At 46.0% G+C, this 15678-nt stretch overlaps 1 protein-coding gene across 1 annotated transcript in view; it reads left to right on the top strand.

Annotated features, from left to right (window-relative positions):
* GALNT16 (polypeptide N-acetylgalactosaminyltransferase 16) overlaps positions 1 to 15678 on the top strand; it is a 512323-nt gene that overhangs the window by 481806 nt on the left and 14839 nt on the right. Inside the window, exons 10-13 of the mRNA XM_086937043.1 lie at positions 1070 to 1196; positions 2666 to 2758; positions 9406 to 9489; positions 10741 to 10882. Coding sequence (XP_086793169.1) covers positions 1070 to 1196; positions 2666 to 2758; positions 9406 to 9489; positions 10741 to 10882 — 446 coding nt within the window. The remainder of the gene's footprint in view (positions 1 to 1069; positions 1197 to 2665; positions 2759 to 9405; positions 9490 to 10740; positions 10883 to 15678) is intronic.

Raw genomic sequence — 15678 nt, 5'->3', positions numbered from 1 at the left:
TTATGATTGCATTTAATGGGCTGAAAAAAATGTCAAAAGAAAGACCTATTATTGTATTATACATTAGATTAAATAAGTTGGTAATTTTGGGATGCAGGTGCTTTATATATATTGATATGCACACCCCTTGTTAAAGCCAATAGGCTCACTTTTTATATGTTTGTGTTGTGGGTCTTTGACAAAGGCAGTAAGTCTGCCTCAATTCAGGTAGGACCTTCGAGACCAACAACACGCTGCACATGCCAGAAGGCCATACATGTCAAGGAGGTGGCTGTCCACGGAGAGTTGGAAACAGGAACTGGCCACAGGCCAGGCTATGCGACCAGCCCCAAGCCTTGCACAGCCAAAGGCTTTCTTGGGGGTGTTTGCCTATATAGGGTTGGCTACAGAGCCTGGGAGCAAGTCCGGTCCTGTCACCAACCCCAAACTACGCAGGACCGAAAGCAGAGTGCTTGCTTTATGCATGGTAATGAAATATTACTGTTAAAAATAGAAATTCACTGGAAAAACAAAGGTTAAAGTAACATTATAGTTAGGTGAAAATTTCAGTAACAAAGTAACATTTTAAACTCGGAAAAGCACTGAAATTCACCAGTTATAGTTATCTATATTAACTTTAATTTGTGCCATAAAGTAACGATAACTTGTGCCCTCACAATGCATTTCTAATTACCTCAAATATTACATCAATCATTACATGTTCTATGACACAATTGATAACATCACGTAAGCATCTGAAATGACATAATTGATGAAAGCACTCAGTATGGTGGGGGCTCCAGTTATAGTTAATTTATGGAACAAGTTATAGTATAGATAGATAGATAGATAGATAGATAGATAGATAGATAGATAGATTCACAAATGCTATAGAATAAGCCAAGTAGCATCCAGAGGCAATAAAGTTTAACCTCTGCAATATTATTTCCACTGTCCCTGCACAAACAGGAGGATACCTTTTAAAATTTCCATACCTATTACTGTATTAGCAAGGACTACTAGTGTTCCTTAATCCTCATCCTTTTTGTTCAGTGTTTCACTTTTTCTATGTACTTCCCTTCTCTTGTAGAACTCTCCTTCCGGGTATGGATGTGTGGAGGCAGCTTGGAGATCCTGCCCTGTAGCCGAGTGGGCCACGTGTTCCGGAAGCGACACCCATACGAATTCCCAGAGGGAAATGCGCTGACCTACATCAAGTATGTGTTGACCTCTATTGAGACATTCTGCAAGTCCCATACCTTTTGAGACCATCTGGATGCACTCTTTTCACTGCAGTTTTTTAATGCTCTAATTGTCATCTTTGGATTCCTTGTTACACCCACTGTACGTTAGTTGTTGAGCTATGGAGCGGCAGCTAGAAATATGGTCTATGTTTATGATGAATAGAGAGGTCCATTCATAGGTTTTGTCGCAGTGACGCTTCAGCTCCACTAGGGGTCAATTGCATTGGTATTCCAAGAAAATGAGCCATTTAGCCACATACCTCTGCTCTGCCAAAAAAGTGTTTCAGTTGCTGTGCTTCCATGACAGCCAACACAATGGTCTACTCATAGTGTAGTGACATATTTTAAGAAAATTGAGGCTCCTGTGCAAGAACAGGCGAGTAGTTCCTTTCGCTGGGAGCACACCTCGAGCCCATCTGTTCTTGCCCTTCTCCTTCTCCGCAAACTTTACACAATACACCACATGTGGCCTTTAGAACTGAGCACAGTATGCCAGATTTCGCCTGGATATAATTTCCTGGAAGAGGATTACAGAACGTGACACAATACTTACAATGTGTCCTCTCAAACAAGAAACAATATGCCAGAGGTGCCTCAAGGACTGAGCTCTACATTTCAAATGTCCCTCTAGAGCTTAACACAATATGCCAAATGTGTCTTTCAGGAATGAGTACAGTAATCTAGCTGAGGCATATAGAACTGGACACAATGCCAGACAGTACCTCATGGACAGAATGTGTTGGAGGTAACCCCTAGCAATGTATAAAATACATCAGATGTGATCATTAAAATAATAATAATCCACATTTGTAAAGCGCACAATTACCCGTAAGGAAGATTAAGCAAGCTATTGCCCAGAGTCACATGGTGCTGGGCTAATCTGCCGCCGGTGCCGGGGATCGAACCGTGAGCCCCAGATTCCGGAGTCAGTCACCCTAGTCGCTGTGCCACACCTCTTCCGCAGTTGTGCAGAAGAGGCCTCGACAATCCGGGTGTAGGCTGCAGAATTGGACACAACACACTAGACATTGTCTCCAGTTATGTAACACAGTATTCCAGAACAGACATCAACAGGAATGTGTAAACTGCACAGTGACTTCCATTTGTTTTGGTTAGAGCTCAGTATCTCTAACCCAAAACCTTGCTTTCCCTGGAGGCCTGTCATGTTGTTTACCCACTTTGAGATGAGTCAGTGAAGAAACTCCAGGGTGTTCAAGGACATGACATCTGCAGCAGGCTTTGAATTGCACCTGGATTATTAGATTTTCTCTAGGCCAGTCTCTTTCAGTGATGTGCTTTTCGGATGCTATGGGATCAGGAAAGAGTACCTAGGCATGAAAGAATCCAAACCCATGTCTGCTCCTTGAGGATGCTAAAATGTACCCATTGTGTCTCTGGCGGTTCTTCTGGGGCTTTGTTTTAATGTCTTTTCTGGTCCACAGGAACACCAAGCGCACCGCGGAGGTGTGGATGGACGAGTACAAGCAGTACTACTACGAGGCCCGACCTTCGGCCATCGGCAAGTCCTTTGGGAGGTAAGTCACCAGAACTCGAGGTCTGATTAAGAGTTGGGAGGTAATGGGCAATTCTCTGATTTGTGGAGTAAGTGCCTACACGGGAGAGCGCTAGGTTGGCGCTTCCTCTACGATACTAGTAAGCTGGACAAGATACTACTATAGGGTGGCAACTATGGAACGTATTAAATGTGTATTAGTATGCTTGACACGATGCTACCAGATCCACCAGAAATCAGGATGAGAGTCCTAAAAAGTCATGCTTAAAAAACTGGAAGTCATTTAATTGTTAGGAAGTCCAAATACTGTAATGCTTAAAATATTGGGAGGCGATGGTCACTACATGGAAATTTGGAAGTCACTGGTTAGGTGAAGTGCCAGGCAAATTCATCCTGCTTTCTTCTTTACAAGTCACAAAAGATAACAGGAGGCAGATCAGTGAATCTAGTTTGTTTCCGTCCAGACCTCAGTAGATGCATTGGACGGAGAGACTTAGAGATATTCAAGACTAAAATTAATTAGCCAAGAATTCAAGAGACTTCTGACCAGCAAAGGCTGGAACTAAGATTTCAAAAATACTGGATCTGAAGAGGAATGTGAATTCTTGGATTGAAATTTTTGGAGGTGCTTTGGCTTTTTCTATTCTTGAAAACACACCACAATGACTTCCTTGGAGCAGGTAGTAGTACAACTTGTTGTTTTCAGTGCTTGGCATTGGTAGAAGTGCTGTATTGTGTATTAAATAAAGAACATAAAATATTATGCTTACCATCAGACCACAACAAATCACTCCTAACTTGTATGGGTAATCATTTAGTTGTCCCACCATAACCTATTCCAAAATATGTGGGTGTTACTGGGGATGTCCAGCTGTGTAAACAGAAAGAATAGGAGGGTGCCATTGGCTTGCATTAAGGCTTTTTATTGGTGTTCAGTCAGTGCTTAATTTGTCGCCCTTCTCTGGAGGACGCTGCAGCTTGCACCACCCTTTGTCATTGCCTGCACTGCCAGAGACACTACAAACAAAAATGCTGACCATTTTACTCCTACAAGTGTGACAAAATTCGGACTAATCCAGGCCCCAAAAGCTATAACAATAGCCTGGGGGCAGGTATTAGCCATTTTTGGGTATCGTCCAGACAGTGCATGCACTGTCTCTTTGAGACGTTTGTTTACTATCAGTGGGCTTACCACCCACCCATTGCATTTCATTGGTTGGCTTCACTGTCTCTCTTATATGCCTATGTGGTCAGCGCATGATGGCTTCACCTGCTGAGCCTTCCCACGGAGCATGTCCCAAGTACTTGTGTCCTTCCATTGCTTTTCTTGTGGGAGCTGCTTGTTTATTTAGCTTTCGCCACTATTATTGCATCTTGGCCGCACCTTTCCTGTGTTTCTTAAGCTGAAGTGTACTTTGCACAGACACTGCATTTTGAGGTGTGGCATAGACAGCACATGCGCTGTCTCTTCAAGGCATTTTGTTTACGGTTACTGGGCTTGTAGCCCTTTGATTACCTACCACTGGTGGGCTTAAAGCCTCTCTCAATTGCTTGCTTCCTGCTCGTCAGTTCGTCTCTTCTTGCATGTGACCATCCCCTAGAGCATGGCCCTGGTACTTGTGTCCTTACATTGCTTGCACTTTTGGAACCTATCTTTTTCTTTGTGTTGAGCCAGTCTACAGAGTGCACCTTTCCTAGTTGGCTCGGGTGTCTGCTCCATCCTATTGTCTGTCTGTGTTTGCTTGTTCCTCCGCCTTCTTATTGCAGTGCCTCCACCCTTGTTTATTTAGTTTTCACCACTGTTCTTACTGTGGGTTTTTTTAAATAATTTTTGTGTGCCCGGGTTTATGTGTTTAAGGCGTGACTGTGAGGGGACGTTGCACATGAGTGTTTATTCGTAGCTCAAACACACGTTATCACACAAAGGGAACTGCTTGCCTGTTACACACATACTCTGTCGCATTCCATTTCCTTTGGGATAAGAAAATATGCTGCCAACGCTCTCATCACATGCAATGTTATGGGGTCCCCAGCTTAAAAGGCCACTCATCTGCAGATAGCAAGACCCCGCATTACTCTGTGCTTTGTTATGTGCCCCATTCAAGTCCCGGCAGCGCCACAATGTCTTGCGATTGTGGTGCAAATTAACTAATGTGGATTTGTTAAGAACAGAATAATCCCGCCCTCCACATCTGCCCCCTTAACATTGCAAGTGAAAGCAGTATGGAAAGCACATTTCTGATCTCAAACAAAAGAGTCCTTTCATGTGAGGGCTTATTTATGGATGTATGACATCACAACGCATGCTTTTACTCCGCATGCCATCACAACGCAGTTTTTCCAATGCAAGTCGTTACAACGACTTGCGTTGGGGGGCCCTGGATAGTGGAATAGTTTAATTTTCTATTCCAACTCCAGTCCCCGTGGATAGTAGGGAAGGTTTTGGATAGAAAATTAAACTATTCCCTATCCTACAGCGCCCCCCAGCGCAAGTCGTTGTAACGACTTGCGTTGTAATAGCTGCGTCGTAATGGTAGTGCGGAGTAAAAGTTGCGTTGTAAAAGATGTTTCCCCTTATTTATTTACCTTCATTCTAACTTGGACAATGCTGTCTTTCATTTGTTAAGTTAGACAGCTTAAACACAATGTTTGTACCTGCGTCTCAAGCACACCCTAAGTGTTATTCCCCTCGAACAATGCTGCCTCTCAATTCTTTTGTTGGACAGCTTTGAACACTAGTTGTGACTGCAAAAACACAGGATGTGTGCAAGGTACATGGGAAGATGTTACCCTTCACTTATTTAAGCTTATGGGTGTCCAGAAAGCAACCAAGAGGGCAACCTTTACATTCCTTACCTTTATTCCACCTTGAACAATGCTGCCATTCATTGTTAAGTCAGACAGGTTTAAACACTATTTGCAATGCACCTCACCCAAAGCCTAAGTTTGAAGTTAAACTTTTTTGCGCCAAAAAATGAGCTTCAAGGACACACTTTTGCTGTACTTCTAAAAACAAATGGCATTTCTTCTTGGCTCAAGCGCACGTTATCACATTCGGGGAGCTGCTTGCCTGTTAGACACACTCACTCTGTTGCATTCCATTTCCTTAGACACCAGAAAAAATGCATCCCACCTTTCTCTGCTTGCAATGTTACAGGGGAAATTGCATGAATCTTTTTTACATGTGGATGTTAAATTAATTTGCACCATTTGCATTTTCATCAATTTAAATAAAATTATTTCATAAGTAAAATGACACAGTCCTTTCCACTAAACACAATGAATATTTACTATCACGCTACCCATTATCCACCTTACTTATTACCTACCACTATCCATCCCGTCCTCTACCACCCCCTATAAAAAGTGCAGTGTTCACTAGATCATAATACTTTTTTAAGCCAGCCATTGTTTGTGTTGCTACTTCCCTTGCATTTCGCATTTTATTTCAAAGCTCATACCATACCTCACACATCAACAAATAACAAAAGAGGCACATCCTATTGCCTTTGGAAAAGCTTGTTTTATTTTGGTTTCACCAGTGTTTGCACGTCCATCTCAGCCACATCTTACCTGCATTTCTTTAGCTTAAGTGTACTTTGCACTGATCCTGCATTGTATTTTTCCTATACATTGAAACAGTCCTTGACAGTGCAGGTCACCCGCGTCCTGTTTGGTTTAAACCAAGCCAGCATAGGCTTTCATGTTTGCAGTTTACCGTAGGTACACGCTACATTATTTGCATACAGGAGACTCCATTTATCTCCACAGAGGACAACACATCGTCTCCCTAGCCTCGGCCTCAGTTCCACATTTTGTGATTAAGATCAAAACACTTCATCTTCCCGTGGCAGCAAGCATTGGCTGTTCGATGCCCGTCCTCCTCCCGCCTGTGGCTGCTTGCCCAGCAAACTTCGTTGTACAAATCGCTTCCTCCTTTCTGACTCTGCTTGTTATATTTTTTGTGCAGTTTTATATAGCGCCAATACTATGCAAAGGTATTGGAGCACTTTACATTAACACCAGTTACTTTTCACGAGAACACCGAAAACTAAGCAAATCACTTCTTCTTCCTGTGGCGGCCCACATTGCTGTTGGTTGCCCGTCAACCTCCTGTCCGTTGCTGCTTACCCACTTTGAACTCCTATTGCACAGACCCCCTCTTTCCCAGATCCCCTCCTCCCCGACTCTGCTTTTCACGGACGCCACCGCAGCCAATTTTCATGATGTATGCTTCACATCAGCAATTTGATATGGGACAACTGCCTGAAGTCAAATTTTCAACAAAAATGGAGGTCGTATTCTTTGGTAACAACCCCTCCTTTTAGTCTCCTAGCTGGTGGCCTCAGGAACTTGGATCCCTTCCCACCCCAAGCACGAAGGTAAAAAACGTTGGGGTAATCTTCAACGCCAAACTATCCTTTGAAGGCCAGAAAGGATGAAAGCCAGGAGAGGGCCTTATCATTGATGCAGCCTAAGGCGAGAGGTGGAGGAGAAGGGGGGGCGTTCGGAACCCCTACCTCTGCAAGGCACTAAGTGAGTGGCGAATGGACCTCACTAGAGCCACAGAGCCAGTGTATGAGGTAGGGCACAATTGAGACCCCACTCAGCGCCCAGAGGGTGGTCTCTTCCGCAGAGCTGTCAGACCAGAGGTACCCACTCAGGGTCTCAAGGCCTGAGCCACTGTCTAGGATCCTTATAGAATACAGAAAGATCATGCCAGCCTCACACCACACCGGATCACATTCTGCCATCATTGCCCGTCTGTGTCCAATGTAGGTCCAGGAGGTCTGGATCTATGCCAGATTTCACAACCACTGTCTAATATCATTGCATGCAAATGTCTTATGTGGATACCTTGAACATTTGCATTGGTCCAGCCCTCCGGAACCTAGTTGGGCACCCTTGAGCTAGAGTGAGGTGATTAGGCCTCCTAAGATCTACATGACAAGGTTAAAATGCCCCAGTCCCGAGCAAGGTGACAACAAAAGAAGAAAATAGTTATTAACAAAATAAATAAATTCGTTTCAAGTACAGCAACACTTGAACGTCTGAGTTTGTACAATACAACTTTTAATCTCGATGTATTATTTTTCTTAGACATGTATACTCTTTCTATCTAGTTATGTATCTGTATATTTATTATTTTACTCCTACTGTAGAAGAAGAAACAAAATACATGTATTCACTTCCTTTGTAGTTATGTATTTAAATATTTATTACTTTACTCCTACTGTAGAAGAAAAACAAAACACACTTGACTCTCCTACTGTAGAAGAAAAACAAAACACATTTGACTCTCCTGCTGTAGAAGAAAAATAAGCCTTCCACTCTCTCCAATGCACCACTCTGTCTCACCCCTACGTCTCCCCATATTTCCTCTACCTCCACTCTCACTCATCCCAAAACTCATTCTGCTACTATGATCTCCAAAATAAACCTTTCTAGACTCTTCCCCCCTCTATCCCTCCTTGGCTCACCCGAAACCTTAATTTACTACTGTAATGTCCCGAGCAACCCTTTCTAAATTCTTCCCTCATGTATCCCACCCAAACTGAATTTTACTATTATGATTTCTCTAATCCCTCTCCAGAGACTCTTCCCTCTTCCATCTCTCCTTTTACTCATGCCAAGCCTCATCTTACTACCATGATCTCCCAAATAACACTTTCTAGACTCTTCCCTCTTCTGTCCCTCCGTTATCCGATTCAATCCATCTTACAGACCTGCATGTCCACCACTGAAATTAACAGTTTCCCTATACTAATCCACCACTAAAGGTTTTGGTGTTCTGGAGTTGCGTGCTACTTACCAAACAGCGCTTCTCCGTCTCGTCAGAGGTAGTAAGCTATGTAAATACAATTACAATATAGCAGGAGACAGTAATGTCAAGTGTGATTGCAAGAAAGAATGTTTGGCTGTTTGAAATATTTGTGACCCATTCATCCTGATGGCTGAGATGAGTTTGAGTCGGTTCTCTTCTTGCAGCCCTCACCCCGCCCTCACCCTGTGTATCAGGGGCCTGATTTAAAACCCTGCCCACCACCCTCAGTCAATCCTGCGTTTATTCTGAGTTTTAAACCGTGTTCATGGACCATGGTCACACAAAGGAGAAGCAGGGGGAACATAGTGTGGTGTACATGCTAGCAGAGCTAGACACAGGTACACAGGGGCACCTATTGGGCACACATGCACCTTACCCAATGCATAGCACCAACACTCGATGCTAGCCTGCCCCTTTAGAGGAACACGCCAGTATCAGCCACCATACAGGGCATGGACCAGTGGGTACCAACTTCGGAGGAAGCATCGGACACTACCCCACCCTACATGGGGAGTGGATGTGACATACCAACCAGAGCTGCCAACTTTGGAACTGGGAAAGCGGGTTTAAGTCTTGGCATCGGCTCTACATCCTGTGATACTGGGCAAATCACTTAATCTCCCCATGCCTACGAAAAATGAATGTGTCCTTGTGTAATGTAACTGGTGCTCATGTAAAGCGCTCCAATACCTTGGGGGCGAGAATGCGCTGTATAAAACCAAAAATAAATAATTCAAAATAGGGGCTACAGAGGGGCATGGTTTGACAAGCCCATCCCGTGCTTGAGCTGATATGTGCCCCGTCCCCCTGGACACTGTACCTAACGGCGCCGCTTTCCGTTTCAGCATCGCGGAGCGGATGGAGCTGCGCCAACAAATGAAGTGCAAACCCTTCCAGTGGTATCTGGAGAACGTGTACCCGGAGCTCAAGTAAGTGCGCTCTTGCAAGAGGGAGGGCTCCCTAGCTGAAAAACCGAGTTGTCACTAGGGGGTGTGTCATATTAGCATAATCTTCTTTCGCCTAATTACCCAAAAGTTTGTGGAAATTACGCACAATTACACAAAATGCGAATCCACCATTTAGCACTGAATTTTAGTGTGACTTGCACACACAACTGAAAATGTTGATGCAAAAATGCATCCAAAACACAGATGCGGCAAAAAAACAGCTGAGCCCATTCTGGTTGTTGCCTTCTGGCCATACTATAATTTTGCCCTAAATGAATTACATATTGTGCTGTGATAGCATGATTTCAGGAATTTTGCATTGCAAGCGTAACATGAAATTTGAGACATTTCACAAATTACTTCAGTATAATAAAAATTGTGACCACACCTAGGAACATATTTACTAAACTTTCATGCAACGCAGGGCAGCAAGCAAAGTTGCTGTGCTGTGTTGCGTGAAAGGGAGAGGGCAGACATTTTCTGCGCTCTGCTTGCGCTGGTGCACCTCAGTCTGCCTAGCTCCAACGCTGGGACCCTTGCACCAAGGTGCAAGGATTCATGCATCTTAAGGAGACTACGAAGGGACACCTTCCTGCACAAAAACAATCTCTCGAGGCATTTTCCTCTTTCGTTGTGTGCTGCAGATTGCGGGCAGCTCACGTAGAAAAAAGAAAGAACGAGGAGAAAGAAAGATTTTTCTCCTCATTACGCCATCCTCTGGGGGGGCGTAGCGATTACAGGCAATCCCAGGTTTCCAAACGTTTGTAAATCTGGGATTGCATTAAATCCATGGTTGGGTGCATGGGAACGCCCTTGTTCCACCCACGGAACGCCTCCCAGAATGAAATGTATCGCAAAGCAGCGCAAAATGCTGCATTTGTTACGTTGTTTTTACAAAGCCACGTACGGTCAGCTCAAATCGCCGCTTGCGTGGCTTTATAAATATCTGCTATCATTTTGTGTCATGGATGCACCACAAAAGTGGTGGAACCAGGACACAAAATCTTGGAAAATATGGCCCCTGTTTTTTACATGACAAGGAGCCGGACAGCTTTCATTTCCTCTGGAAGTCTTAAATCGATCTCACAAGGTGCTTCACAACAAGCTCTTGGGCCTATTGGCGCTATATCGATGTCAGCCCCACACCAAAAACTCTAGCCCTGCTAATCACAATCACTGGGATGCGTCAACAGTGGAATGTATTGTATCTCTGATTTTGATCTTTTTTCTAAGGGTTCCTGAAAAGGAAGTGATACCGGGCATCATCAGACAGGGAACATTCTGCCTCGAGTCCCGGGGAGAGGACACGGCGGGGAACTCTCTCGTGAGCGTGGGGGTCTGTAAAGGGACGGTGAACAACCCTCCGGCTGCCCAGGTATGACTGCATGGTTCACCACACAACATGTTCATCTTCCCTAACATTAACACACAAGGCAAACGTCCTCCAGGTCTTTGACATACAAATCACTACATACACTGACTCAGCCGCGTAACACTTTACAAAAAGAAATCGCACTTACCTGAACAGCTCTGCCTCCGAGGTCCCAGGAGGGTTGGGACTGCTGCCTTCTGTCATTGGCTGACATTCGGTCAGCCAATGAGGTGAGGCAGCAGTACCTATCTTGTCAGAGTGGGATGGGGTCAGTGAGACTGCTGACCCCACCCCACTCTGTTACGAGATGTCAGTTATCGACACTCGGCCCTGGGTGCTGTAGGGCTCCAGTGTCCAGGTCCGAGACAATCAGTGATGCTCCACCTTGCACGAGGTTGAAGGCCTCGAGGCACTTTGTCAGGTTGAAGAGGTAATGGCCACAGGAACTGTGACATCGGCAGCCGGCAACGTTCTGCTCAGGCAGCAGGGAGCTTGTGCATTTAATGCATGTCTAGCTCCTGGCTGTCTGACCTGAAAATAAAGAGAGTCTGTCTGGCTGACCTTTACTCAGCCTGACAGACACTCCCCTTGATGGGCAAAAGGAGAGAGACATAGCCCCTCTGCCAATTAGGACGGGCCGCTACTGCACACAAGGCACTCCCTCCTTTACTTTGTCACTCTCAGGACTTTCCACATGACTTTGAAACCCAAACCCAAGTTCCATCACGATTAGCCACTCACATTCCTCGTCTTTGCCGCAGAAGACACTCTTCGTCTTTGAATGTGCAGCAAAATACACTTTTTTTCCCTTCCTTAGAGGCACACGACACTATTTATCCTTCTCTTTGCAAAACAAAATACTCCCCCCCCTTTAAATAAAACAAAAGACACTAAAAGACATTCTTCCCCCTTTAAATATGCCCAGGGCTGGATTGACCGTAGTGGGCACTGGGCGTTTCCCCGGTAGCCCCACAGGGCGGGGGACTGTTTTGGGTCCCTGGAGAGCCGTTTTTGTTGTTATATGGCCTGTTTTGCAGCATAGCTGCGATATCGGCCCCTGTAACAAAATCGTCCGAAACCGGCCCTGGCAAACAGATCGACCGCACCCCTTCTCGGTGGGCCAGCCGAGCACCTTGTCCTGCCCTAAATATGCCTCATAGGACACCGGCCGTTATTGACTTTGAGACACTAAGCACTGTGGTCTTGTGTGGCAAAGACTTCCTCGTCTTTGCCACACTAGACACTGTTCTCCTTGAAATGTGTCACGCATGACGCTGGGCTTCATTCCACCTTGCATGCGCCATAAAGTGCACTAATCGTCTTGACGTTGCAGAAAAGAGACTTCTCCTACTTGACGTAGTTAAAAAAGAGGCGCCTCCTACGGGGTTGCCTTAAAACATTTAAAACAACACTACTGAAAATAACATGTCCCAATTATTAGTTCTGACATGAACGCATAGAAAAAGGAATATTTCCCAAAGTGTTCCAAAAATATTTCAAAGCCCTAAAGGAGAAAAGCGGTCAGGTGTATAGACATACAAGGTACACTGCTTAATGTGAGCCGGTGGTTTCGGGTGCTCGGCACCGTTACTTAATTGTGAGCACTAGCACTTATGCCAGTCTGCACATGATGGCACGGTCAGTCAGATTTAGAGATAAGGACAAAAGCTGTTTATTAATTCAATACACAATGAAAAATGACTAATACCTACCACCTAGGCCGTTTTTAGGTCTCGCCTCTCAATGCGCAAGCGCATTGAGCAGAGCCAGACTATAGCGTCTTAAACAGACTTTACCTAACTGGGCGATTTGGTGCTGTGCCCGTGGCTTTTAGGTCAATGCGCAAGCGCATTGAAATAAAATGCGCGTGCACATCATCAAATCGCCGCCTGTTCCCTCAGCCGCACTCCTCCCACACCTTTGAAGTGAAGCTTAGCTTCACTTCAAAGGCCCCTGCTGCTTTCACACCCTCTCCCCGCTCCGCCCTCTCCCCTGCCCACGGTGTCGCATTTCTCCTCCCCCCCTCCCCACAGCAATGCCCTCCTTCTTGTTTTTTTTTTTTCCTCATCGCCTACACACACACCTACAAAGTCACACGCTTTAAATAGCAGAGACTACCGCCCAGTTAAAATGAAGTCTCAGAAATTACACGAAGGAAAAAATGAAAACAAACAATCAGTGCTTTTACTAGTGAACGGCGTATGCCCAACTACTCGACTTCATTCACAGGCTGGCACCGCTAAGAACAGAGTGAGAAAACACACAAACACCTTATTTTCTCTCGAGAGCAAAGCTGTCAGATCACGTGCTTCCACAATTTAACACAGTATTTAATCACCAGCGTTTGGTTGTGTATTGGAGTAACAACCCCCATATGGCCACACAAAACTGTGAAATTTAATAAAAACCAAACAAAAAAGCATCAACCAGCGCGTGCAAAATGTTTTGACGGAAGTGAACTGATCATTAGGCAGCAGCACAGCTTATTTCACGTGCAGCAGTGACGGCTCAGGACAGTTTGCATCCTGGACGAAGACGCGAGAAACTGCATAGCGCATCAGCTTTTAAAGGTCTATCATTTTTCACCCAAAACACATGCGCACCAACCCCTAGCCAGTCGTCCCGGCACTGCCACCCATTTTCACCTGACTCTCCTTGAAACTGTGAACATCAAACATAAAACAAGCCACACACAATGCAAACACAGGTGCCCCTCCCCCTGCCACGCCGCGCCCCTCGCTCTGCCCCTCACGCCCCGCATCCTGCCCCCTCCCCGCGCAATTGTCAGGCTGTCCTGTCCATTCCTCCTCTCCCAGCAGCCCCCCAGTGGGGCTGCATTCTTGCACGCGCTCTGTCCTCTGGGTCTCCCCACTTGGCTGCTCGCTCTCACCCCCTTTCTTCTTTCCACTCACTCAATGTTCCCTCACTCTTGGGCGACCCCTCTCGCCCCCGTCGCCGTCTTTACCCCCTCCCTCACTCTTTCACTTTCTCCCAGTTTAACTCAAGCGCCATAAATCTGGAAAACGTCCTTTTGAGAAACTTGCAAGAAAAGGGTCTGTTTCCTCATTTGCATAGTCTATTCATCCTTGTGTGCATTTCAGATGGTAAAGTAACGCTTATATAGCGCTTACCACCCCTTTCTGGGGCTCTGAAGCGCCTAGCTACATTAGTAGGAGCAAGCAACGGGTGGATGGAGGTTGTCTTGCTTTTGATCCTATGTGGGACATCCACCACCACCGCATCCACCACCACCACCGCATCCACCACCACCACCGCATCCACCGCATCCACCACATCCACCACCACCGCATCCACCACATCCACCACCACCGCATCCACCACCACCGCATCCACCACCACCACCACATCCACCACCACATCCACCACCACCACCTCATCCACCACCTCATCCACCACCGCACACACCACCACCAAATCCACCACCACCACATCCACCAACACCACATCCACGCATCCACCACCACCACCACATCCACCGCATCCACCACCACCACCACATCCACCACCTCCACCACCACCACATCCACCACATCCACCACCTCCACATCCACCACCTCCACATCCACCACCTCCACATCCACCACCTCCACATCCACCACCACCTCCACATCCACCACCTCCACATCCACCACCTCCACATCCACCACCTCCACATCCACCACCACCACCACATCCACCACCACCACATCCACCACCACCACATCCACCACATCCACATCCACCACCTCCACATCCTCCACATCCACCACCACCACATCCACCACCTCCACATCCACCACCACCACATCCACCACCACCACATCCTCCACCACCACGCACACCACCACCACGCACACCACCACCACATCCACGACCACCATATCCACCACCACCACCACCACATCCACCACCACCACCACATCCACCACCACCACATCCACCACCACCACCACATCCACCACCACCACCACCACATCCACCACCACCACCACATCCACCACCACCACATCCACCACCACCACCACATCCACCACCACCACCACAATCACCACATCTACCACCTACACATCCACCACCTCCACATCCACCACCTCCACATCCACCACCTCCACATCCACCACCACCTCCACATCCACCACCTCCACATCCACCACCACCTCCACATCCACCACCACCTCCACATCCACCACCTCCACATCCACCACCACATCCACAATCACCACCACCACCACATCCACCACCATCACCACATCCACCACCATCACCACATCCACCACCATCACCACCACATCCACAATCACCACCACCACCACATCCACCACCACCACATCCCCCAGATCCACCATCACCACATCTATATGTGTGTGTGTGGCTCTGTGTGTGTGTAGGTGCAAATGCAATGTTCTTGGATTTTCGTCACAATAAAATACACTGAACCTAATCTTCACAAAAGTTATTTACAAACGTTTAAGCTATTGCCATTATAAATTACAATAACTTTTATTTAAGTATTAATTATTTACAAAATTAAAAGCCATTGTTATTTGTAATATCAATACATCTAAGTCACATAAATACAACACACATTGCATTACAAATGCTATAGGTGTCACATTTGCGAAAGTTAAAACTATTGACATTGTAACTGACAAAGCTATTAATTTTGCTATTTTTAAAACCAACACAAATAAAAAAAAAGTGTCATTTACAATACAAATCGCTCAAACTTTCCTAATGCGAGACCTATTGCATTTCCAATGCTTGTTATAGCTTAGGGGGCCTGGGATTGTCACACTTTT

The sequence above is a fragment of the Lissotriton vulgaris genome, chromosome 9 (assembly GCF_964263255.1).
Source record: "Lissotriton vulgaris chromosome 9, aLisVul1.2, whole genome shotgun sequence".
In the NCBI taxonomy this organism is placed as follows: domain Eukaryota; kingdom Metazoa; phylum Chordata; class Amphibia; order Caudata; family Salamandridae; genus Lissotriton; species Lissotriton vulgaris.
This window is presented reverse-complemented; position numbering and strand designations above follow the sequence as displayed.